The 27503-nt window shown below is 46.5% G+C and overlaps 1 protein-coding gene across 2 annotated transcripts in view; it reads right to left on the bottom strand.

Moving 5' to 3' along the window:
* Positions 1-27503, bottom strand: part of TSGA10 (testis specific 10) — a 180961-nt gene that overhangs the window by 24602 nt on the left and 128856 nt on the right. For both annotated transcript variants that reach the window (XM_077482743.1, XM_077482744.1), the window contains exon 18: positions 837-945. In XM_077482743.1, coding sequence (XP_077338869.1) covers positions 837-945 — 109 coding nt within the window. The remainder of the gene's footprint in view (positions 1-836; positions 946-27503) is intronic.

The raw sequence follows: 27503 nt of genomic DNA, 5'->3' as shown, positions 1-27503 counted from the left end.
TATATAATGGTGGCTATGGGGGATCGAATTTGGGGTGGTCAGATCGGGTGGAGGGGGGGGGGTACTCAGTGCTGGGGGGGAGGGTTGAAGGGGATAGGAAAGGAGAGTGGGGGGAGTTGTTTCAGGTGCCATTTAGCTGCGGAGGTAGAGAGGCTGGGGACAGGGAAGCAGCGGCATGGGTGGGGGGAGGTCACATTAGGGGTTAATAACTCAGAGTTAAAGAATTGTTCAGCAGAGTCTGCTGAACAGTTTTCATATAATCTTATGGTCATTGAAGTGACCATAAGCTTATAGGAGAAGGCGAAACGAAGTCCGTACACCGTACTGACTTGGCCACCTGCAGGCACTTCTGTACGTCCATACAGCGTACAGACCTGGCAGTGAAAGGGTTAAAGCCAAAGAAGCTGCCATCTTAGCGTCTGTTTGACTTACAGTTGCCATGGTGCTGTATGCTGTACATGTGATCAGTTATACACCAGCCGTTTCAGTTGAGAACACAAGCAACTGTGACAGCTGTCATTCACGGCATGCCTTACATTTTTATTTTGGGGAAACAGGAAAAGGGGTCCAAATATCAGATTTTGACATTAGCGGAAAGAGAGTATTATTATTTTTATACATAGCGGCAACAGTTTGGGCAGCACTTTACAATGTGATGACAATACAATGTGATGATGTACAATACAATGTGCTATAGCTATATCTTTTTAAACAAGATCTTGAGTGTTTTTTATTCACATGCTCCATTAGAGTTATTATATGTTTGTAGCAGAACTCCCATTTAAGTTAAAGTTATACTAGTTAGAATAAGTGATAAACTGCATGTACACAAACACTTGCCTTTCAAAGCGTTCTGTAGATAGCTGATTTCTGGTTATTTCCAGCTCAGCTTCTTGTTGAGCTATCTTGTTTTTCAGTTGTCCTGCTTCCCGATTATGAGTTCCTCTGAAATTAAATTTCATCATTGTTATTTTAAGGAAAATAGGTACATCTTATGTACATCTTATTTAAGACCATTTCTTAAACAGCAAAAGGCTGCTTTATCTTGCAATTTACAATGTTAGCCCCTGTACACACGGTCGGAGATTTCCACAACTAAATCCGTCGGATTTTGCCCGTCAGATTTTGTCCGTCGGATCTTGTACGAAACTGTTGCATACACACGGTCGGACAAAGTTGGCGAAAAAATCTGATCTTTCAGAACGTGATGGCGTAATTTCGTTACGATGGGACTACATTCAGGCTAATAGCCAATAGCTTTGATGTAGGAATTTGATTTGAGCATGCGTGGCACTTAGTCCGATCAAAATTCTCTACACATGATCGGAGTATGTCCGATCGGCCCAGTTGGTCGGGAAATATTTCCAACATGTTGGAAAATTGGGTCCGACGGATATTCCGACGGAATCAGTCCGATGCATACCACACACAGTGGGATTATCCGACGACACGGTCCGATAGGACACATTCCGACGGATTCTCCGACCGTGTGTACAAGGACTTAGGATAAACATGTTACATCTCATTTTATGGCATCTGGACGTTCTGTCTGACGGTCCATTATGCCAGATGTCACTGCCTCCACTAAATCTAGACGACAAAGGTTTTTACACAGGAAACTGGCTTTATTGTGTGACAGTAAGACATATTGGTGGCATTAGTGCAGTAGTATCCTGACTCTCCTCCCACTCCACTCATTTACATTTATGTGGCATCTTTAACCCCGGGCGGATTACACTGGAAGATGTGCAAATTTATGACAACATATTTGGTAGAAGTGTGTCTTAGAGCCGGTTCACACAGGGGCGACACGACTTCCAATGCGACTTTTGGAGGCAACTTGTCAACACGACTTGGGGCGACTTACAACGTGACTTTAAGTCGCCCCAGGCCAGGCGACTTTTTCCGTGGCCAATCAGAGAATGAGCTCTCACGAGGAACTCCACGCCAAATAAAAAAAAAAAAAAAAATGGCGTGGGTTCCCCCTCCGGGAGCATACCAGGCCCTTAGGTCTGGTATGGATTTTAAGGGGAAGCCCTTACGCTGAAAAAACGGCGTGGGGGTCCCCCCTAGATCCATACCAGACCCTTATCTGAGCACGAAAGAAGAAGGACAGAGGGCGGAGGAGATCGGGCTCCTCTGCTAGTAAAAGAGCTGCAAGAAGACAGCGGATGAGCCCGGGAGAAGAGGCCGGACACTGGGAGAAGAGGCCGAACAGAGCGGAGAAGTCGTCAGAAGACCCCCTGACATCGGAAGAAGACCCCCGGAGCTGCTTAATAAAAGGCGCCCCCTTCCCCTAAAGCACCCACCCCCCCATGTTGAGGGCACGCGGCCTGGTACGGTCCAGGAGGGGGGGGGGGGGGGGCGCTTGCTTGTCCCCATCTCCTTCCTGACCGGCCAGGCTTCGTGCTCGGATAAGGGTCTGGTATGGATCTGGGGGTACCCCCACGCCGTTTTTTCGGCGTAGGGGGTTCACCTTAAAATCCATACCAGAACTAAGGGCCTGGTATGCTCCCGGAGGGGGAACTGATGCAAATTTTTAAAATAAATTTGGCGTGGAGTTCCCTCTCGAGAGCTGATAATTCTGTGAGAGTCGCCTCAGTATAGACGGAGATCCAACTTGGAGGCGACTTCCATTGAAATCAATGGGTACCAGTCACCTACAAGTCGGATACAAGTAGTACAGGAACCTTTTCTGAAGTCGGAGCGACTTCAGTAGTGTGCATTAAGACGGCTCTCATTCACTTACATTGATTTTTACATGTAGCGCGACTTGAGGCAACTAGGGGCGACCTGAAGTCGGATCTGAGTCGCCCCTGTGTGAACCAGCTCTAAAAGTATTGTTTTTTACAGCTGGCAATCTCCTTTCATATAAAGGTGATCAAGCACCTATACAGCTACGTAATCAATATCAGTATTGCCTCAATTTAAGGTGTGTTATAGGGTAGGGGTGGGTACCATCATCCATATATCATAGAAATGGGTGCAGGGGGTCACCTCAGAAGTGCCCCTGCAAAGCGAGAAAAGGATTTGGACTATCTCGGTACCTCAAGGACATAGACAAAAGTATATATAATTTGTATAAAAACAGTTTAATAGTATATAGAATATAAAAACATAGTGGAACAAAACCACATTGACAAAAATACAGTTGATAGTTACAGCCTTACGTGCTGCTTCAAACAATTGTACAAACAATAGGATGACTAGGTGTCCTTTACTAGTTTCGCAAGCTGCTTCTTCAGAAGCAGCCAGTTATAACCATCTAATGAAATAAATTGTAATTACAAATTCAAACCATCCTTAACCTCTTGCCGTCTGGCGCATGTACATATACGTCGACAGAATGACACGGTTGCGCAAATGGGCATACCTGTACGTTCCTTTAAATTTGTTATTGCCACAGTTAGAATCACTCCTTAGGACACACTTAACCCCTACAGCGCTACCTAGTGATTAACCCCTTCACTGCCAGTCACATTTACAAGTAATCAATGGATTTTTAATCGCACTGATCGCTGTATAAATGTGAATGGTCCCAAAATAGCACCAAAAGTGTCCGACCTGTTCGCCATAATGTTGCAGTCACGATAAAAATCGCTAATTGCCGCCATTACTAGTAAAAAAAAAATATTAATAAAAATGCCATAAAACTATCCTCTATTTTGTAGATGCTATAACTTTTGTTTAAGCCAATCAATAAATGCTTATTGCAATTTTTTTTTTTTACCAAAAATGTAGGAGAATGCATATCAGCCTAAACTGAGGAAAAAAAATGTTTCTTTATATATTTTATGGGGATATTTATTATAGCAAAAAGTAAAAAATAATGTCTCTTTTTCAAAATTGTCGCTATTTTTTTGTTTATAGCAATTTTGTTTGGGAGTCACGTTGCACGACCGCGCAATTGTCAATTAGCGACGCAGTGCCGAATCACAAAAAGTGCTCTGGTCTTTTGCCAGACAAATGGTCCAGGGCTTAAGTAGTTAATATTGTTGATACATATTTCAAGACATGAAAGTTATTTTCTTTAACACTTGCTGCCCGCCATATAGCAAAATTATGGCGGCAAAGTGGTTTCAATAACCAGACCGGATATGACGTCGCCAGGATATCAAGCCGCCGCTATGCAAACCCTTTTCTCGCTTTGCAGGGGCACTTCTGAGGTGACCCCATGCACCCATTTCTATACAGCTACTTAATCACATTCACAGGGCTCAGAAGGGCCCCCAGCACTCTCCTGTTCCACCACGGAGCTGAAGGGCTGCTGTAAGTGATCGTGTCAGCTGAACAGCCTATCCCCCATCTCCTTTGTGATGAATGAAGCCAGAATCGACAAGGATTTAGTCACTCCTGGTTTCTGGAATAGGCAGGGAAGCAGCTATCAAACAGATATCTGAATGAAAAAGAAAGAGGATTAAGTGTAAAAAACATTAATTATTAATCAATTAATGTATTTAATTTTAATATTAACCACTTGCCGACCGCCGCACGACGATGTACGTCGACAGAATGGCACGGGCAGGCATATGGGCGTACCTGTACGTCCCTGCCTTCCCGCGGGTGGGGGGCCCGATCGGGCCCCCCCCCCCGGTGCCTGCGGCGGTCTGTATTCGTTCGGGAGCGATCCGGGATGAGGGGGCGGCCATTCATTCATGGCCACCCCCTCGCGATCGCTCCCGACGAATGGAAATCCTTCGTGACATCACTTCCTCTCCTGTAATGTAAACACAGGAGAGGAAGTGATGTAATCTCTCCTCCGTGTCGGTATTTTTCGTTTCCGACACCGAGGAGAGAGGATCGGTGAGTTGCACCAACACGACACTTCACAGTAGAACATGCCAGGCACACTCACACCCCCCCTTTACCCCCCGATCACCCCCCCAATTACCCCTGCCCCCCCAGTCACAGTGACACCAATGCATTTTTTTTTTGTGCATTGGTGTCATTTGTGACTGTAATAACTGTTAGGGCAGTTAGGGTTAGCCCCCTTTAGTTCTAATGTACCCCCCTAACCCCCCCAATAAAGGTTTAACCCCGTGATCACCCCCCATCGCCAGTGTCACTAAGGCTGGGTTCACATTGCAGCGGTTTATGAGAACGGATGTGATTCGCACCGCACTGCAGTGCAAATCACATCCGATCTCTGCGATTCGAGTTCAGCCATTCGCCGCACCCGCCGCAAATTCGCACGGGACCCTTTTTTTGGTCCGCAGCAGAATCGGATAGCATGGGTGTTCACACCATGCGATCCGAGTTTGCAGATCGCACTGCGATATGCGAACTGATCTGGGGGTGTCATTAACATTTCACTGACACTCCCAGCAGTTCGCATAGGGCAGTGTGAACTGCCGCCGGGAGGCATGCGATGCGGGAACCCGCCGCGGATTTGTGGCGTTCCCGCATCGCTCCAGTGTGAACCCAGCCTAATAAGCAATCGTTTTTCTGATCGCTGTATTAGTGTCACAGGTGACGCTAGTTAGGCAGGTAGGTATTTAGGTTCGCCGCAGCTTTTTATAGCGCCAGGGACCCCCATATACTACCGCATAAAGCCCCCTGATTGCCCCCTAGTTAACCCTTTCACCAGTGATCACCATATAACTGTTACAGGTGACGCTGGTTGGTTAGTTATTTTTTATAGTTTCAGGGCACCCGCCATTTATTACCTAATAAAGGTTTAACCCCCTGATCACCCGGCGGGTGTCATTTGTGACTGTAATAACTGTTAGGGCAGTTAGGGTTAGCCCCCTTTAGTTCTAAGGTACCCCCCTAACCCCCCCAATAAAGGTTTAACCCCGTGATCACCCCCCGTCGCCAGTGTCACTAAGGCTGGGTTCACATTGCAGCGGTTTATGAGAACGGATGTGATTCGCACCGCACTGCAGTGCAAATCACATCCGATCTCTGTGCGATTCGAGTTCAGCCATGCAGATAGTATGGCTGAATTCGCGTTGCACCCGCCGCAAACTCGCACGGGACCCTTTTTTTGGTCCGCAGCAGAATCGGATCGCATGGGTGTTCACACCATGCGATCTGAGTTTGCAGATCGCACTATGATATGCGAACTGATCTGGGGGTGTCATTAACATTTCACTGACACTCCCAGCAGTTCGCATAGGGCAGTGTGAACTGCCGCCGGGAGGCATGCGATGCGGGAACCCGCCGCGGATTCGTGGCGTTCCCGCATCGCTCCAGTGTGAACCCAGCCTAATAAGCGATCGTTTTTCTGATCGCTGTATTAGTGTCACAGGTGACGCTAGTTAGGCAGGTAGGTATTTAGGTTTGCTGCAGCTTTTTATAGCGCCAGGGACCCCCATATACTACCGCATAAAGCCCCCTGATTGCCCCCTAGTTAACCCTTTCACCAGTGATCACCATATAACTGTTACAGGTGACGCTGGTTGGTTAGTTATTTTTTTATAGTTTCAGGGCACCCGCCATTTATTACCTAGTCTCACTAGTGTACCCCTAAATTTAGGGGTGTCTACTTTCCAAAATGGGGTCATTTGGGGGGGGGGGGGGTTTGTGCCATCTTGGCATTTTATGGCCTTCAAAACTGTAACGCCCTTAGAAAGCCTGAAGGCGGTGCTTGGTTTTCGGGGCCCCGTACGCGGCTAGGCTCCCAAAAAGTCCCACATATGTGGTATCCCCGTACTCAGGAGAAGCAGCAGAATTTATTTTGAGGTGTCATTTCACATATGCCCATGGCATGCGTGAGCAATATATCATTTAGTGACAACTTTGTGGAAAAAAAAATAAAAAAATAAGTTTGTAATTTTCCCGCAACTTGTGGCAAAATATAAAATATTCCATGGACTCAACATGCCTCTCAGCAAATAGCTTGGGGTGTCTACTTTCTAAAATGGGGTCATTTGTGGGGGTTTTGTGCCATCTTGGCATTTTATGGCCTTCAAAACTGTAATAGGTAGTGAGGAGTGAAGTCAAATATTTACGCCCTTAGAAAACCTGAAGGCGGTTCTTGGCTTTCGGGGCCCCGTACGCGGCTAGGCTCCCAAAAAATCCCACACATGTGGTATCCCCGTACTCAGGAGAAGCAGCAGAATTTATTTTGGGGTGTCATTTCACATATGCCCATGGCATGCGTGAGCAATATATCATTTAGTGACAACTTTGTGAAAAAAAAATTAAAAAAAATTAAAGTTTGTAATTTTCCCGCAACTTGTGGCAAAATATAAAATATTCCATGGACTCAACATGCCTCTCAGCAAATAGCTTGGGGTGTCTACTTTCTAAAATGGGGTCATTTTGTGCCATCTTGGCATTTTATGGCCTTCAAAACTGTAATAGGTAGTGAGAAGTGAAATCAAAAATTTACGCCCTTAGAAAGCCTGAAGGCGGTGCTTGGTTTTCGGGGCCCCGTACGCGGCTAGGCTCCCAAAAAGTCCCACATATGTGGTATCCCCGTACTCAGGAGAAGCAGCAGAATTTATTTTGGGGTGTCATTTCACATATGCCCATAGCATGTGTGAGCAATATATCATTTAGTGACAACTTTGTGTAAAAAAAAAAAAAATAAAAAATTTTTTTGTCATTATTCAATTGCTTGAGGCAAAAAAATGAAATATTCAATGGGTTCAACATGCCACTTATCAATTTCCTTAGGGTGTCTACTTTCCAAAATGGGGTCATTTGGGGGGGTTTTGTACTGCCCTGCCATTTTAGCACCTCAAGAAATGAGATAGGCAGTCGTAAACTAAAAGCTGCGTAAATTCCAGAAAACGTACCTTAGTTTGTAGATGTGACAACTTTTGCGCAAACCAATAAATATACAGTTATTGACTTTTTTTTTTACCAAAGACATGTGGCTGAATACATTTTGGCCTAAATGTATGACTAAAATTGAGTTTATTGGATTTTTCTAATAACAAAAAGTAGAAAATATCATTTTTTTTCAAAATTTGCGGTCTTTTTACGTTTATATCGCAAAAAATAAAAATCGCAGAGTCAGTCAAATACCTTTAAAAGAAAGCTCTATTTGTGGGAAGAAAAGGACGCAAATTTCGTTTGGGTACAACATTGCATGACCGCGCAATTACCAGTTAAAGCAGCGCAGTGCCAAAGTGTAAAAAGACCTCTGGTCATTTACCAGCAAAATGGTCCGGTCTGAAAGTGGTTAAATACAGTTTAAAAAAAGTAAAAGCACCCCCATCACCCTGCGGTGATGCTCAAATGCAAACGTGCACTTAGGTCCAGCACGCATATGTAAACAGTGGTTGCACCACATGTGAGGTATTGGCAAGAATATCAGAGTGAAAGCAATAATTCTAGCTCCAGAGCTCACATTTAACTCTCAAATGATATCCTGTAAAGGCTTTTAAAGCCTATGGATAATTTTAGGTACTGTCATTTGTTGCCATTTCACAGGCATTCGCTATTTTAAACCTTGATGTGTTTAGTACATCTTTTACCAAAGCATTGAGTATTATGTTATGTTTTTGTGCACTAAAAGTGTATTTTTTTCAGAAAATATGCGCTGCCTAAATATTGTGCCACGTAAGAAATTGCAACAATCAACATTTTGTTCTCCAGGGCTTTTGGTTTCAGAAAATATACAGTATAATGTCTAGGGGTTTTAAGTCAAAAAAATTGCAGATTTTAATATGTACCGTATTTATCGGTGTATAACACGCACTTTTTCCCCCTTAAAATCAGGGGGAAAACGTGGGTGCGTGTTATACGCCGACCCCCCGCCGATTGCCAGCTTCTCTGCCATTCTCGGCGGCTTTCAGCTATTTTTGGCTGCACTCGGCGGCTTTCAGAAAGCCGAAAGCCGTCAAGAACGGCTGAAAGCTGCCGAGAACAGCCGAGTGCGGCCGGAAATAGCCGAAAGCCACAGAGAGCTACCGAGCCCCGCCAAGATACACAGGACATGTGCTTTGTATCTCAGAGGCCCCATTTTTAAACGGCAAGCCTGCAAAAGACACTAACAAGGCTGCAAATGACTGACAAGGCTGCAAAGGAAGGCTGCAAATGACTTACAAGGCTGCAAATGACTGACAAGGCTGCAAATGACACTGACAAGATTGCGTTGGGCATTTAAATATAAGTTTTTTTTCCTTAAACTTCCCTCTTAAAAGTTTGTGTTATACGCCGGCACGTGTTATAAGCCGATAAATACGGTATGTTAAAAATTTCAAAACTGCCCTGGACGGCAAGCGGTTAAAGAGAATACTAAACTTAAGCCGCGTACACACGGGCGGACTGTATGGCCTACTTAGTCCGTCATACAATCCATACTTTCGAATGAACGGACTTGACCACACACACCACTTTTTGAGCGGACTAATACAGCGTACTAAGTCCGCCATACTATCCGCCCTACTTTTGAAATGAACGGACTCGCCCACACACACGGAGGAAAGTCTGCTCATTTCGAGCGCGTCTCCAGGTAGGCGGGGCCCGCGAAGGAGACGTCGCTGACCCCGCCGCCTGGTATGGACTTAAAGGGGAACCCCAACGCCAAAAAAAATCGGCGTGGGGGTCCCCCCCAAGTCCACAACAGACCCTTGTCCGAGCACGCTACCCGGCCGGCCAGGAAAGGGGGGGCGAACGAGCGCCCCCCTCCTAAACCGTACCAGGCCGCGTGCCCTCAACATTGGGGGGTGCCTCGGGGAGGGGAGGGGGGCCGCGCGGCCCCCCCACCCCAAAGCACCATTGTCCCCATGTTGATGAGGACAAGGGCCTCTTCCCGACAACCCTGGCCGTTGGTTGTCGGGGTCTGCGGGCGGGGGGCTTATCGGAATCCGGGAGCCCCCTTTAATAAGGGGGCCCCCGGATACCGGCCCCCCGCCCTATGTGAATGAGTATGGGGTACAATGTACCCCTACCTATTCACCTGTAAAATAAAAGTACAAAAAAAACCACAACACACGAGATAAAATACTTTATTGCACAGCTCCGGGGGTCTTCCGTCTTCGGAGGTCTTCTCGCCGGACTCCTCCGCTATCTTCTTGTAGCTCTTTTGCTAGCGGAGGAGTCCGGCTTTCTTCCTCGCCGCCGGCCTCTTCTCCCGACTTCGGGGGTCCTGTCCCCCTCTTCGGTTCTTCTGCCGGGCCACCGCGCCTTCTTATAGCTCTTTTACAGGCTGTGGCCCGGTCTTCTGTCGCGGCCGCCGCCTTCCGTTCTTCTTCTTCTTCTTCTCCAGGAGATGTTGCCTCGACGATCTATCCGGCCGGAATGCCAGTGACGCACTGCGCGGCCACTTATATAGGGACAAGGGGCGGTGTCACATGGCTTTATGTCACATGGGTTGGTCACATGGGTTGATGTCACATGGGGACTATGACATCGTAAGGGGGCGGGGTCACTATGTGACACCAACCCATGTGACATAAAGCCATGTGACACCGCCCCTTGTCCCTATATAAGTGGCCGCGCAGTGCGTCCCTGGAATTCCGGCCGGAGAGATCGTCGAGGCAACATCTCCTGGAGAAGAAGAAGAAGAAGAAGAACGGAAGGCGGCGGCGACAGAAGACCGGGCCACCACCTGTAAAAGAGCTATAAGAAGGAGCGGTGGCCCGGCAGAAGAACCGAAGAGGGGGACAAGACCCCCGAAGTCGGGAGAAGAGGCCGGCGGCGAGGAAGAAAGCCGGACTCCTCCGCTAGCAAAAGAGCTACAAGAAGATAGCGGAGGAGTCCGGCGAGAAGACCCCCGAAGACGGAAGACCCCCGGAGCTGTGCATTAAAGTATTTTATCTCGTGTGTTGTGTTTTTTTTTGTACTTTTATTTTACAGGTGAATGGGTAGGGGTACATTGTACCCCATACTCATTCACATAGGGTGGGGGGCCGGTATCCGGGGGCCCCTTATTAAAGGGGGCTCCCGGATTCCGATAAGCCCCCCGCCCGCAGACCCCGACAACCAACGGCCAGGGTTGTCGGGAAGAGGCCCTTGTCCTCATCAACATGGGGACAAGGTGCTTTGGGGTGGGGGGCCTCGTGGCCCCCCCTTCCCCAAGGCACCCCCCATGTTGAGGGCACGCGGCCTGGTACGGCTCAGGAGGGGGGCGCTCGCTCGCCCCCCTTTCCTGGCCGGCCGGGTAGCGTGCTCGGACAAGGGTCTGTTGTGGACTTGGGGGGGACCCCCACGCCGATTTTTTTCGGCGTTGGGGTTCCCCTTTTAGTCCATACCAGGCGGCGGGGCCAGCGACGTCTCCTTCGCGGGCCCCGCCTACCTGGATACCCGCTCGAAATGAGCGGACTTTTCTCCGGGCGGGAAAAGTCCGCTCATTTCAAAAGTACGGCGGACTGGCATACACACGGGCGGATTGTCCGCCGAAATGCGAGTACGACGGACAGTATTTCGAAAAATCCGAAATACTTAGTACGCCGGACTGCACGCTGAAAAAGTCCGCTGAAGCCCACACACGAGCGGACTGTCCGCTGAAATGTGTTTCGGCGGACTAAGTAGGCCATACAGTCCGCCCGTGTGTACGCGGCTTTAGAGTTATCAGAGAACAGGTAATAGGGAAATCTTGCAACACGGATGCTAGTTCTGGTGACCCTGGTAACAACCAGGTATTCCCAAGCTTTGGAGAAATTTCCTCTCGCTTCCTGTTCTGGCTATGAGCAGGATGTCAAGGGAAATATCCCCAAAGAGACACAGGTGGCAAAAAAAAAAGGGACAGAGGTTATACTCCTTCCTTAGTAAAAAAAAAAAAAAAAAAAAAAGGTTTTGTTTTTAGTTTTACTTTAACTATCTTTGCTATAATTTAAATTAAATTTGCCATAAGCTATGAGAACACCTTCCTAACTAACCTAAGCACCCTATCCCTGTATATAAAGTGGCAAAAGATGTGCTTAAAGCAGATCTTCACAGAGTGAAGTCTGCCTCCGAAGTGATTCCCCCCCCCCCCCCCATTCCTCGGGCGCTACCATTATGGTGCATGCACAGATGTACCCACAGGCTCTGCTTGGCCTTTGAATCCTGGCTATTAGTGGGTACATCTGTGCACATGCGTAGACAGGGATGTTTTCAGACCCCACTGGCTGCAGTATTTGCATGTGCGCAGCAACCCCTGGCATGCACAGATACCAAGACACATGTGGGGGTACCTGAGCTCTATATCACATCTGTGCACACGTAGGGGGCGGGGCAATTCTTGCCTAGGCAAAAATACATTTCATTTGTGGGAGAGGTGGGGGGGAGGAGGCAAGTCAGCCCAACACATTTCATACCCTTCCTGAAGACATGGCTGCTCTGGCTGTGTTCTTCTGACCCTCAGCTGACCCCTACTGCCAAGTCATTAGTCATGTCATGTCAGCAGAAAGGGCTTAGCAGACTGAATGAAGCCAGAAACAGCATATTCCTCAGAAAGTTGATCTCATTTACACATACAGTATGTCTAAAAACATTAAAAAGACTATAGACTTTTTTTTATTACAAATCTAATAGAAACATCAGCAAATAACTGGTTGCTTAAGCTTTATTAACTGATCATAAAGTTTAATCATTGAAAGGTTTTAGAAGCTTCAGCAGTGCTTGAAACTCCTTGAAAGCTTGCTACAGCCCCTGGCAGCTTATGTAATGTGACAGCCAGAGCTCCCATTAAGATATATGTTTAACATCTCCAAATTAAAGCTGAATGTTTTTTTTTTAACCACTTCAGGCCCAGAAGGATTTGCCCCCTTAATGACCAAGCCATTTTTTGCGATACTGTACTGCGTTGCTTTAACTGACAATTGTGCGGTTCTGCGACATTGTACCCAAACAAAATTCAATTCCTTTTTTTCCCCACAAATAGAGCTTTCTTTTAGTGGTATTTGATCACCTCTGCAGTTTTTATTGTTTGCGCTATAGTAAATATCCCCCCCCACGCCCCCCCCCCCCCCAAAAAAAAAGTCTTCATCAGTTTAGGCCAATATGTATTCTTCTACATAATTTTGGTATTAAAAAAAAAATCACAATAATATTTATATTATTATTATTTTTTTTTTTTACAAGTAATGGTGGCCATCTGTGATTTTTATTGGGACTGCGACATTGCGGCGGACAGATTGGACACTTTTGGGACCAGTGACATTTATACAGTGATCACAGCTAAAAAAAAGCCACTGATTACTGTAAAATGTCACTGCCAGGGAAGGGGTTAACACTAGGGGGCGATCGTGTTCCCTCACTGTGTGTTCTAACTGTGGGTGGATAGGACTGACTGGGGGAGGAGACATATGGCTGTTCCTACTTTGTAGGAACACACAATCTGTCTCTACTCCCCTGACAGAACCGAGAATTGTGTGTTTACACACACAGATCCCATACTGGCTCTGTCAGGAGCGATCACAGGTGCCCGGCAGCCATATCGATTTAAAGAGCCGACATACAATGGCGGCGATTCGCCCAGCCGTGCCAACCTGTGGCTGGTCAGCGTGTAGTTAAAGGCAGAGTTTCAAACTTGCGGCCCACAAGCTGCATATGGCCCAATACAAAATCGTAAACCTAAAAAACTTCTTTTTGGGGAGTTTTTTTGTAAAAATGTGTTTACACTTAGTGAACACAGGCGGTCAAAGAACAATTTGACAGTGTCTCTTTACTGGACTATTAGTTTTATCTTCTCAAAGAAAAATATCCCGTTCTTCACACTCAAGCCTTATTCATGGTATCCGTTTTCCTCAGCACTTATATTTGTGAGCGTCAATTTTCAAGGATGAAACACACGAAGGACAAAATATTTGAGGAGCACCTTGAAAATTCATTGAGAATTGCTACTATATCCATCAAACCAGATATGTGTTAGTTTATCAAAAACAGTGTCAAATATCGCACTAGTTTTTGGTTGCCTTCTTTTTTTGTAACAAAAAAATGTAGTTTTATTACTCAGATAGGTACATTACCTATATAAGTGATCATTAACTTGTGACCTGTCTGACTTTTTCTGCTCATGAGCTATCTCTATTGTTAGTGTATTTTGTGTGGCCCAGGACCATTCCTCTTCTTCCAATGTGGCCCAGGAAGGTCAGAAGGTTGGACACCCCTGTTTTTAAGGCTTTGTAAAAGCTTGTTGTACAGACTCTTCTAATACAAGCTAAAGCCTTTGTGTAGAAGGCCTTAAAGCGGTTCTGCACTGACGTTTTTTTTTTTTTTTTGCGGAATGTATAAAAAAGATGTGTTTCAAATAAAAACCTTACTTGTCCTGACTTCGCCCACTATCCATGTCCGTATTTCCGTTAAATAGTTCTTTTTATAAATTAGTTTTGGCCGATGTCATTTTGCTTGTGGGCATTTGAAGCCCACAAGCAATCACTTCCTCCTTCCCTCCCTTCCTTGCTGGTTCCAGCGCACGCTCAGTGGCTACAGCTACGAGCGGCGTAATTAGAAATGTTGCCATGACAACGGGCGGCGTCTTAGTAAGTTACTGCCCCCATTGTGATGTGAAGCTTTGGCTAGGCGCACTGACTCCTGGGATAAATTATACGAAATCCCAGGAGACAGTGCGGAGATCAGCGGAAATGATGCTGATCCTCGCAGAAACCCCGCCCATAGCCGCAGGGAGAGATTAAGAAACAGCAGAGAATGAAAGGTAGGAGGAAAAATAAATAAAAATAAAGGGGCATTGAGCACTAGTTATAGCTCCAAAAAAACAAAGGCACAAAGAAAAAAAATGTGTGCAGAACCGCTTTAAATAAATCTACTTATAGCCAACCTAAAGGTTGAATCTTAACCAGATGCAATGTAACAAAGGCTCATTATTTTCCCTGACACACCAAGTTATTTCAACCTGAATAATTTCTGGCAAGCATAAATAGTATTACCATATTGTTTCCTGAAACTAGCCATGTGATAGTAAAACCTGACTGATAAATCAATTCCATGTAAACCACTGTGTAAATAGTGAAAAGGTTAATTGGCATGAAACGCCTTAATCATCACATTTCCAAATACAGTGTTTTCCACGCCTAGCCATTAAAGAGTTAGTTCACTTTGGCCAAAAAACTTTCTATACAGATAAGGGATGTCTGTACATGAAAATAAACTGGGCAGCTTCAACCAAAATCGAATAATGCCCTTGTTACAGGAGTAGGCCATTTACGCACCTCATGAAGCCTGACTGGAAAACTCCCAGGATGTTGCTAGAACATTGCTAAGCGTGGCCCAGCTATTACTGTTCACCTTCACAATCACAGGAGTGATGACTTTTGGAGGTAGAAGGTGTAACTGATTTAGAAGATACAAAATAACCGAGGTGAAATGTGTCCCAATAATATCTTGCCATGCATCCTGAAGATCACATCAGCTTGCCAAAAATGTTGTGTTAGGGTTAGTCTTTTGGTTTTGGAGTGTATAAGGGTGGTGTAGTAAAGTCCATGGGCTTGAATGAGTTTTCCAATACACCTGGAGATAGTGGAATGAGTTGCAGGTTCCCTCAGAAATGACAAAAAGAGTTGGTTTGTCTAAATTAAGTTGCAGCAGAGAGGTAGACTCGAAAAGTGCACTGGACATCCAGACAGTGAAGGGAGACTTCCTTGGGATGGCAAGGAAAAGGACATAATGAGAACAATGTCCTGGTTGAGGTTATAGGAAGAAACCACATTGGGAAGAAAGGAGACATTTGGCCTTAACACAGTTTTGTTCCTAAGCAGTACAAAAAACCTATACAGGTTAAGGCTCAGGCTGCCAACTCTGATAAAAGGCATGCTGAGGTGATAACTACAAGAAAGACAACCTTGTCAGTTATATTCATAAAGTGAATTTCCCTGACAGGCTCAAAGGGTGGCTTCTAGAGAGTTGAAAGAACCCAGTTAAGATCCGACGACGGTGGCCTGAACATGACTGAATGAGTATGTGCACTTAGACAGCTCCTGGCCTTCTCTCGATTACTCCAGCCTATCTCACTACCATCCCTGTGGCATGCTCTCGAGCAAGAAGAAGGTGAAGGGAAGCACCCAGGCAGCTAGACCCGTGAAAAGTGGTGGGGAAATAGCTCGCTTTTTACCAAACTCGCAAGTGAACTCTCCTGCTCCCAAGATGGCGGAGCCATGCGGCTCATCGCGGGAGGCCTTGGATTTGATTATTCACCCTACCTCTTTGCATTGGACTCGTACTCAGAAACCCCAGCTGCTTTCCAGTCAAGCTCAAGTCCTTCTTCATGACCGCTCACCCTTGGTGTGGACTCTAAACTCCAGGCGCTTCTCCATGCCCTCCCGACCAAGGCATATATTGAATCCCTGATCGGCCAACTAGAGGAACAGCACCGCAAAGACATTCTCAAGATCAGACGAGATGTGCAATCCCTCTCCTCACAGATGACCACTGGGGAATCATCCATAGAGTCCTTACAACAGCGGGTGACCTCCCTGGAATCCATCCAGAAAAATCATATCACTTCAGCGGTGACCCTGCAGATGCATGGAGGATTTGGAGGACAGGAGCAAGCGCAATAATCTGCGGCTCCGGGGTCTGCCAGAGGGGATGGGACCTGAGGATCTAGCAGAGACAACCGCAATCTTCCGCAGGATTTCAGGGAGAACTCCCTCCCAGCAACTCTAGAATTGGACCAGATCCACAGGGCTCTGGGCTCCCCGACCCACCGATCCTAACTGACTGATGGATGTGATCTGCAGGGTCCAGAACTTCACACACAAGGAGACCATCATCCGTAAAGCATGGGAAGCAGGGAATGTTGATTTTGACTGAGCGACGGTGAAGATCCCCCCTGATCTCTCGAGAGCTACCCTCCACAGATGAGCCCTACTCAGACCAATCCTGGATGTGGCTTGCAGGCTCAGTGGGGAAATCCTCTCTCTGTTAACTTCTGGAGAGACCAGCACTCCTTAACCCTCCGCACACCCGGAGACCTGCCGACTTTCTTATGGTTTCTGGACTCGGATACCATGCCTGTCCTGAACAGGTTGGTGTTTCTCCAACAGCCGATGGAATGGGCCGTTTAGGTTCGGCGGCGCCATGGAGGAGCTCTCATCCTCGGCCACAGAGAACCAGACGAAGATCTGGAGTTCAATTCTTGGAGGGCCCACGTGAGTCCTGAGGCAGTGTTGCTGCTCTTTGCAATACATTTCCCTTCCTCTGGTGCTGACTGCCTTCCCCATGCCTAGCGATCCCTTTGTCCCTCCAGAGCTTCCCAGAACTCTGCTATGAACCCTTACTAATATCAGGTAACTGTGCTCGGACAGTACTAGGAGAGCCCTCCCATCAAGGTTTTATAGGGGCTTCCCTCCCCAATGTTTTTTCCTTCCATAGGAAGAACCCATTTAGAATGCCGCATTGGAGATGTCACCTACAAGCCGCTAGCTTGATATGTCTATCCTTGCACTGCCAAACACCCTGGAGGTCTTAGTGCCTTAATGTTTTAGATTGACTCAGTAGATCTACCTCACCACAGCTTATCCCCAGCTATAGTGGTTGTTACAGTTTTTAATCCCTTACTGTTTTGTTATCTCTCCATGCTTTATAGGGGTGATTATTAGTATTGATCTTGTTGATGTGTGCATCCTAACTATGCCTCCCTGTATATATTTAAAGAGGAGCTCCTGATCAGGTAACTCATCCTTCTCCTCGGTTCTTTGGAGGGGAGGGAGGACTACTTCATTATGATTGGAGTGGGGGACAGCCCTGGCCCCTGTGCAGTTAGCGTTTGGGATGGATTCTACCGTCCTCATTCACGACGGCCCTTCTATGTGGCATTCACATGACACACTACCCCTGCTCTCCTATATATAGGGCTGCTTGCTGCCGCAGCTGTTTGAATGGTCACAAGGGGGAATGTCTTATACTGCACTAATGTTCACAGTGATTTTTAAGTAATGCATTACAGTACTACCTGTTTATTCATTATATTTGTTATAACTGCTGTGCCTTTCATCTGCTTGCTTCAATACTTCTTGTCTAATGCTCAATTACACATGGTGGTATATCGGCTGCTTGTTCATATAATATCGGCTTGGAGGGTGTTTAACCTCTTATGAGGACTGCTGTGAACTGGGGATCATATGGTGTCTGTCTCTTGCCCTCAGTGGGCCACCTTCCTCCTTTCCCACTATTGGGGGAGTGGTCTGCTAGGGGAGAGACGAGGACATCAGCGGCCCCTGGTCCATGGTCCTTTACACTATCTAGACAAAAGTGAAGTTGCTGCTCATGCTGTAGGCTTGATTTTCATGCTGTTATTTTGGCTGGGGTGGGTTGGGGATGCTCTTTCGGAGCCTGCTCTGACTACTCCCCAACATAGGCCGACACATGCTTCACCCGACCTAGGTCAGGAGGTGTGTGTTTTTTGTTTGGTTAAGTGGTGCTTGCCAATTTAGTTTTGAGGAGTAGTGAAGGATTATGTCCCCGTCTCTCACTCCCTTCCTTCATCTTCAACCTATTATTCTTTTCTTTCCTTCTCCTTCTGCTCCTCTTTCCCCCACCCCCCTAATTGGCAATGGATAAACTAAAGATTTTCTCTCCAAATGTCTTAACATACCCAAGAAAAGAAGAATGCTATTACAGGATTTGAAATCCTCACACGATGTATCATTCATGCAAGAGACCCACTTCAGGGATGACATTACCTATACTTAAAAACAGATTTTACCTGCTTACCTACCATTCTACTAACAAAACTACTAAGTCCAGGGGAGTTTGTATTCTGTTGTCTAGCAGGCTTGACTTTGGCAACAATTAATGCGCCTAACGATCACCAAGATGTCTTTATCCGTCTCATTTTAATCTAGCTGCTAGATTTTAAAGAAGGTCCATTGATCCTGGGTGGAGACTTCAATATCTCAGACCCCTACGAGAGACACCACTTCGAACTCATCCTCTGTCCCCATTGGCTCTCACAAACGGGTCACATAATCCATTCATAGAGCCCAACTGATTGACGCGTGGCGGCTGCAACATTCGGGGGAACGAGACTACACGTTATATTCTCCCCCCCCCCCCCACAAAGTTTTTTAACAGAAAACTTTTTATTAACAAATCAGCATATTCATTAAACACAGCTCCCGAATTAAAAGGGAAAGAGGGGAACAATAAACTCTGCTACTTACTAAATTCCATATTGCTGAATCCCAGCATAAACATGCCCTTTCTCTGACCCTAGACAACGAACTTATCTCTCTCCGGGGCCAGATTAAAGATTTGCTCTGATATGAAGCCAAGGCAGCACTGTAAAAATGACCCAAAATAAGCTATGAATATGGTGACAAAATGCAGGAAAACTTTAGCTAGGTCAATCAGGGAACATAAACTCTAAACTTATATACTCCATATTACATCATCAGGTGCCCAAAAAAATACCTTGCCCACACAGATTTCACAAGCTTTCGGAGACTTCTACGCTTCCCTCTACAATCTACCCCCTATGTCGAGTTCCCAAACCCTCATAGATGAATATATTCAGGTGTCCCAGATACCCACAGTTTCACCTGAGCTTCATGAAGAGCTAGATGCGCCAATAAGATTGGACGAACTAGAATAAGCTGTCGGCTTGACAAAAAAGGGAAGGCCCAGATGGCTTCACTCTTCAATATTATCGGACCTTACTCCAGATCCTTGGTCCTCACATGGTAGACTTATTCAATGACCTGGGAGCAGACACGGTTTTCCTTAGAAACACTCTGAAGACGCATATTTCTGTCATCCCTAAGGAAGGCAAAGACCCAACCTCGTGTAGCAGTTATAGACCTATTTCCTTATTGAACGTTGACCTCAAACTGTTTACTACGATCCCTGCGACTCGCTTAGCCAAGCAATTACAGGACTTGATCCACTTGGACCAAGTGGGCTTTCCCCACTAGGGAGGCAAGAGATAACCCAACTAAAGTTCTCAATCTGCTCCATGTTGCCAATTCTACCCATACGCCCTGCTTCTTCCTCAGTACAGATGCGGAGAAGGCGTTTGACCGTGTAAATTGGCAATATATGTTCTTGGTCTTTCGTCATCTTGGCCTAGTCATTAATTGGATTGCCAAAATCTACTCAAACCGTACGACTCAGGTTAAAGCCAATGGAGTTCTATCTGACCCTTTCCCCATTACAAATGGAATGAGACAGGGGTATCAACGAACAAGACTGATGGACAACTCAGGCCCCTTTCAACTGTCCTTTTGGTCTGCACTCCAATTACGACACTTCCTCAATACCTTACCTAATCCACAGGGATTTAGCCGCCCACTAATGATATTTGAGGAATACTGTTCCGAAAAGGGCACCCTGACACAGGTTAAGTCTAAAACTTAGTTCCTATTAAATTGTCCAGATGCATAACCACACCTTCCGTTCCTAGACAAATAGGAAAAGGAACTACAACGTACATTTACACCTGCCCAGATACAACATATCATCAGATTTGCATTGAAATCCTCAGTCTTCATGAAAGTCCAAGAGACTAATTCTAAACTTTTAACTAGGTGGTATCTCACCTCTTACACAAATATAACCCAGCCACTATTGACCAGTGCTGGAGATGTCAAGGGGACAGAGAAACGCTGCTCCACATATTTTGGTCGTGTCCTAAATTAACCCACAGTCAGGGACATTACCCAAAAATTCACCAAATGCAAAATTCCTGGTGATAAGGCCTTTTCTTGCTGCATGCCTTCAGCATTTCTGCCAAGCGCAGTAAAAAAATCTATTGTACGACATCTCTTGAACACTGCAAAGTATTGAACCCATTGGAAGAGTCCGCTGCCGCCAACTGTGGCTGACTGGCTTTGTAAGGTGGAAGATATTAATAGAATGGAGGACTTAGTATTTACCGCGCAACAGGAAAAATATTCTAAAACTTGGGGACTCTGGAATCAGTTTGTCCTCTCTGCAGACGGTACTGCCCTTCTCGGAACATGATATTACGCATACACTCAATTAACAGACCACCTTGTTTGTCCCGAGTCAACACGACCCCCCCCCCCCCCCCCCACCCACCTTATTTCCCTTCCCCCTCGTCTCTCCCTCTCTCCCCTCTTGTTTTCTCTCTCTTTTCTCCTCCTAACTTTTGTCTCTTATCTCAATTTCCTCTGTTTGTTGAAAATAGGAAATTTGGTTAGGGGCGACCTCGGGTCTTGCCTCATAGTCCACCTTTTTGTAATTTTTAACAGATGGCTGTTAGCAGAACTGAATAGATTCCTTCTTGACACCTCTATTACGTCCTCCTATGGAAGTTTGTTATGGAATTTATATACTGTTTACACGGATGCCTGTTCTATGTCCGATGTTTTCACTGACTTCATGAAATGGATGTATTGACCTGAAAGCCACCCCATAAAACCCAGCAACCACGAATGAGGATGATAAACCAGCCTTTAGGACAGAAGATTTGGACGATTCAAAAGGGCCCAGAATCTGCCAGAAGCCTGATGAGGTCTGAGTACCACATCCACCTGGGCCAATTTGTTAAAAATAACCCCAATGCCTTCAGTCTCTGTCCAGCAGAGGAGACAAGGAAGGATGAAGGAGGAAATGGATAGATCAAGCTGAACTGATCCCAAAGATTGATTAGGGCCTCCTTTCCAGTTTGTCTTGAAATACCTCTGGGTAAAGAGACCATGTCCTAAAGTTGACAACTGAGGAAGTCCACCTACCATTTTTCCACCACAGTAATATGGACCGCATATAAGGCTGGTACTTGAAGTTTCGCCAAAGTCAGAATCATTCATAAGAAGAAAAAGGGGTTGTTTCTCTCAGTCTGTCTCCTAAGAGACGAACATGTCTGTCTCCTAAGAGACGAACATGTCTGTCTCCTAAGGACACTAGACAAAAAAATAGGATTTTTGTACTCACCGTAAAATCCTTTTCTCTGTAATTCACCGACCGACACAGCTCCTCTTTTAGCCATTGGGTTGTTACGCCCACCTTTAGGAGAATACTAGTCATTACTTGTTATGTAATACACAGAACTTTCCAGTTCCGCCCACAGGGCGGTCCCTTAGGTAACAACCCTCCAGCCTGCCATGCAGTCATCAGTACGCCAACAAGCAGTATAACGTAAAGAGAAAAAAGAGGGGTGGGTGCTGTGTTAGCCAGTGAATTACAGAGAAAAGGATTTTACGGTGAGTACAAAAAATCCTATTTTCTCTTATATTCACCGACCGACACAGCTCCTCTCTTAGCCATTGGGATGTTCCCAAGCAGTGCCAAACAAGGGGTGGGAAAAACAGCATACAAAAACTTCATCCACCATGGCAAGTGGGAACTAGTGAAACTTTACCCACAAAAAACAACAGTGTGTGGAGAATCCACCACTAAACCAGGGTACCCTCAACAGGAGTGACTACCCACAACCGCACTAAAACTGCGGACTGTAATGCAACAGTGCATTAACTTAACGGTACTGTGTTTTTTTAATGAAAAACCAGGAAAAAAAAAAAATATTGCATACTCAATTGCAACTATACAGCCGCCTGCATGACCAGGTCGCCACTTTACACACTTGAGCGACAGATGCCTGGTGTCGGAAGGCCCAAGACGTTCCGAATGCCCCCGTGGAGTGGGCCGTGACCGGAAGGGGGGGCACCTGCTCCTTCAAGGCGCAGTTTTGTACTACAATCTGTCTGATCCACCTGGAAATGGTGGCCGACGAGGCCACCATGACTTTCTTTGGACCAGCCACGGAAACAAACAGCGAATCTGACTTCCGAAAGGGAGCCGTGACAGACAAATACACCTTCAGAGCTGAACCACGTCCAGAGCGTAAAGGGCCACCTCCTTAGGATGTGTCGGCTTAGGACACAGAGATGGTAACACAATGTCCTCATTGATGTGAAACGCTGAAACCACCTTCAGCAGGAATTGCGGATGTAACACCACCTTATCCTTGTGGATAACCAGGTAGGGCGACTTGCAGGACAAGGCCGTCAGTTCCAAAACCCTCCTGGCCGATGTAATGGCCACTAGAAAGACCACTTTCTGGGAAAGAGTCAACAGAGGGATCTCCCTGATATTTTCAAATGGTGGTTTTTGAAGCGCAGATAACACCAGGTTCAGATCCCACGGAGGTAACGGTGGACGCATCGGAGGGACTACGTGTTGCACCCCTTGAACAAAGGTACTCAACAGTGAGCGAGATGCCAGGGGTCGTTGAAAAAAGACAGCCAAGGCTGCTATTTGTCCCTTAACCACTTCCCGACCGGCGTACGCCGATGTACGTCGGCAGAATGACACGGGCAGGCATACTGGCGTACAGGTATGTCCAGTTTTAAACGTCGCCCTGCCTTTGCGAGTGCGCTGATGTCTGGTCGCGGGTCCCGCGGACTCGATCGCCGCGGGCATGCCGCGATCGTCTCATGGGGCGGCTGAACGAGGAGATGCCGTTGTAAACAGCATCTCCCCGTTCTGCCTAGCAACAAGTGATGCAGATCTCTGTTCCATGTGATTGGACCAGAGATCAGTGTTCACTAAAAGAAAGCCCAGCCCCCCACAGTTAGTAACACACCCCTAGGAACACTTAACCCCTACACTGTCACCCACTGGTTAACCCCTTCACTGCCAGTGTCATTTACACAGGAATCACTGCATTTGTATAGCAGTGATCGCTGTATAAATGACAATGGTCCCAAAAATGTGTCAAAAATGTCCGATGTGTCCGCCATAATGTCGCAGTCACAATAAAAATCACTGATCGCCGTCATTACTAGTAAAAAAAAATGCCATAAAACTATCCCTATTTTGTAAACGCTATAACTGTTGCGCAAACCAATCAATAATCACTTATTGCGATTTTTTTTACCAAAATATGTAGAAGAATACGTATCGGCCTAAACTGAGGGAAAAAAATGTTTTTTATATATTTTTGGGGGATATTTATTATAACAAAAAGTAAAAAATAATGCGTTTTTTTCATAATTGTCGCTCTATTTTTGTTTATAGCGCAAAAACTAAAAAACGCAGGGGTGATCAAATACTACCAAAAGAAAGCTCTATTTGTGGGGAAAAAAGGACGTCAATTGTGTTTGGGAGCCACGTCGCACCACCGCGCAATTGTGAGTTAAAGCGACGTAGTGCCGAATCGCAAAAAGTGGTCTGGTCTTAAGCCAGCAAAATGGTCCGGTCTGTAAGTGGTTAATGGTGCTTAACGCCAATTTCTGGTCTACTCCTTGCAGAAGAAACAACAGGATCCTGGATATAGCAAAGGAACGCGGATGCCATCCTTTCTCCTCAAACATGGAGATGTAGGCCTTCCAGGTACGATGATAGATCTTCCTGGAAGAAGATTTCTGTGCCCTCAACATAGTGGGAATCACCAAGTCCAACAGACCCCTGTTATTCAAAACACCTGGCTCTCAATAGCCATGGCGTTAAAGCCAGCGATGTTAAAGCAGGATGGAGAATTGGACCCTGAGACAGAAGGTTCTCTCGTAACGGCAGTCGCCAGAGAGTGTCTGCCACCAGACGCACTAGGTCTGCGTACCAGGGACGCTGGGGCCAATCTGGGGTGAATTACTGGGATCCTTTCGACTTCCACTCTGCGAAGCAGACGTGGGAACAGTTTCAGTGGAGGAAAGGCATAAATCAGCTGATACTGACCCCACGGAGCCACCAGCGCGTCTGCCCAGGGATCTATTGTCCTGGACACAAATCTTGTCGCCTTCCGATTGAGATGGGAGGCCAGCAGATCCACGTCTGGTGTGCCCCACCGCAGACACAGCAACCTGAAAATCTCCGGATGCAACGCCCATTCTCCTGGATCCAGCGTCTGGCGACTCAGTCCGCCTGCCAGTTCTCCACCCCCGGGATGTAAATGGCCGACAGGGCCGGTACATGTCGCTCTGCCCACTGAAGTGTGTGAGCAACCTCCCATGCCATGGCTGAGCTTCTTGTTCCTCCTTGGTAATTGACGTATGCCACTGCAGTGGCATTGTCTGACTGGATCCTGATCGGATGCCCTTGTAGTCTCATTGACCATGTGGAGAGGCATAGCCTGATCGCTCTTAGCTCGAGCAGATTGATCGGCAACTTGGATTCTTCCGTCGACCAGAAGCCCTGAGCCGACTGAACCCCCATCACTCCACCCCAGCCGGATAGGCTGGCATCTGTTGTGATCGCTGTCCATTTCAGAGGTAGGAACGACTTTCCGGACCTCAACCACCAGATCAGGGAATCTCTGACTAACTGGCTCCCCTGGATCTCCCGATCCAGGGAAAACTGAGATTTGTCCCACTTTGTTAAAATCTCCTTCTGCAGAACTCTGGTGTGGAACTGGGCATACAGTACTGCCTCGAAGGAGGCCACCATGAGTCCCAGGACTCGCACGCAGAAGCGAAGCGTCGACCACTTGTGGTTCATCAGCAGTTTTACCGCAGATCTGAGAGTCTGCAGCTTGTCTGAAGGGAGAAAAATTCTCGCTTCCCTGGAGTCCAGCATCAAGCCTAGGTACTCCAAATGCTGAGTCGGTACAACAGCGGTTGAGGTTCAACAGCCACCCAAATTCTTGCATGGCGATTGCCATATCCTCCTCCAATTCTGAGGCGGAAGATGCTCTCAGGAGGAGATCATCTAGGTATCCTACGATCGCGATCCCACGTTGCCGCAGCAACGCCAAGACTGCAGCCAATACCTTGGTAAAGACTCGGGGGGCTGATGCCAGACCAAAAGAGAGAGCCACAAATTGGTATTGGGCTTCCCCGACTGCAAACCGCAGAAACTTTTGATGCCGGAAGCATATGGGTATGTGCAGGTATGCATCCTGGATGTCCAAGGACGCCAGTGAGTCCCCTTGATGGAGTGCAGCGACTACTGAGCAAACTGATTCCATTCTGAACCTCTGCACTTTTACAAAGTGATTGAGGGCTTTTAGGTCCAAGATTGGACGTATCCATTCCTTCTTGGAAACTACAAACAGATTTAAGTAGAATCCCTGGAAACGTTCCGATTCCGGAACCGGTACAACCACCCCATGATTCAGCAGGTCACTTACCGCCCCCAAGAGGGCCTCCCCGGCCAGGGATACGGGTATGCTGGAGGGGAAGAATCTGTTTGGTGGCCAAGAGAGAAACTCGATCTTGTAGCCTGAGGAAATCAGATCGCAGACCCATTGGTCGGATAGCCGAGAGGACCACCGGACTGCAAACTCCCGAAGGCGACCCCCACCAGAGACATGGGTGGGGGCAAACCTTCATGTGGTAGCACTTTTGTTTGCAGTCTTGTTAGGCTTGCGGTTCCAGGGACGCTTCTGTCCTTCCGTGGTCGTCCTGTCGGGCTGGGGGCGTTTGGCCAAAGCTCTGGGCGGACAAAAAAGCCGTTTGTGAGCGGAAAAAGAGGGCCCTTGCCTACGGCGTGGCTCCTTAGCCTTCCTGGCCTGTTGGAGTAACGTACTCTTAGCACCTGTGGCTTTTTTAATAATGTCATCCAAAGAGGCTCCAAAGAGCCGGTCGCCAAGGAAGAGAAGATCCGTGAGGGCTTTTTTAGATGCCTGGTCAGCAGGCCAGCATTTTAACCAAATCAGAGTTCCTAGGTCCTTCTCCTTCACTAGGCAAAATAAAACTGATGACTGAACGGCAGGCTGGAGGGTTGTTACCTAAGGGACTGCCCCCTGGACGGGACTGGAAAGTTGTGTGTGTTACATAACAAGTAATTTCTAGTATTCTCCTAAAGGTGGGCATAACAACCCAATGGCTAAGAGAGGAGCTGTGTCGGTCAGGGGAATATAAGAGAAATTGGGGCTTTCTGGGAGTGGGGGGATGAAGGGGGGGTGGGGTTATGCAGCTTTGCCAGTGTGCAATCTCCTCAAGATTGCCTCATAACCTTATGTTCCCCAACACATTCTGTGTACTGAAAAGTAAAGAAATAGAACTATGCTCCCCATAAAATCATTTTCTCAGTTCCAACTGAAGGACTCACTTAGTGAAACTGAGCAAGTGTGAGGTGGGAGACCTTGTTCATTTCTTCCATAAGCAGCAACATAACCCTAGGTTTGTTTTTCTAAGATGTGTCCCACAATGCAAAAAAGAGAGAACAACCTTCCCAAACATTGACACTTTCCCACACTCTGAATTATCCAAGTCCTAACCATGTGACACAATACACATTGGCTCCTACTGTCCTTTTTCTAATATAATACATGGGTACATAACATATGTATTAACATACAGTTGGCAAATCTTTTTTTCCATATGTTTACAGACATAGATACAAGGTCTTTTTTGAAAAAGATCCATTCTTTGCCTAACAGACACCTCCACTTCAGGACATGTCCAGGGAGTAGATGTGCTATCCTTAATTATTTGACAAAGAGAAATTGGAAATTTGCTGACATTTATACAGTATCTCACATTTTTGTAAATATTTTATTTTATCTTTTCATGTGACAACACTGAAGAAATGACACTATGCCACAATGTAAAGTAGTGGGTGTACAGCTTGTATAACAGTGTAAATGTGCTGTCCCCTCAAAATAACTCAACACACAGCCATTATCGTCTAAACCGCTGGCAACAAAAGTGTAATTTCTTCAGTGTTGTCATATGAAAGATATAATAAAATATTTACAAACATGTGATGGATGTAATCACATTTGTGAGATACTGTAGATCTTTCCGGCACTAGCTTCTCAATGT

This window comes from Lithobates pipiens, unplaced genomic scaffold, assembly GCF_037356315.1.
Source record: "Lithobates pipiens isolate NorthernLeopardFrog02 unplaced genomic scaffold, aLitPip1_a1.2 Scaffold_16, whole genome shotgun sequence".
Lineage (NCBI taxonomy): Eukaryota > Metazoa > Chordata > Amphibia > Anura > Ranidae > Lithobates > Lithobates pipiens.
The sequence above is the reverse complement of the archived record's forward strand: the minus strand, read 5'-3'. Positions and strand labels throughout refer to the sequence as shown.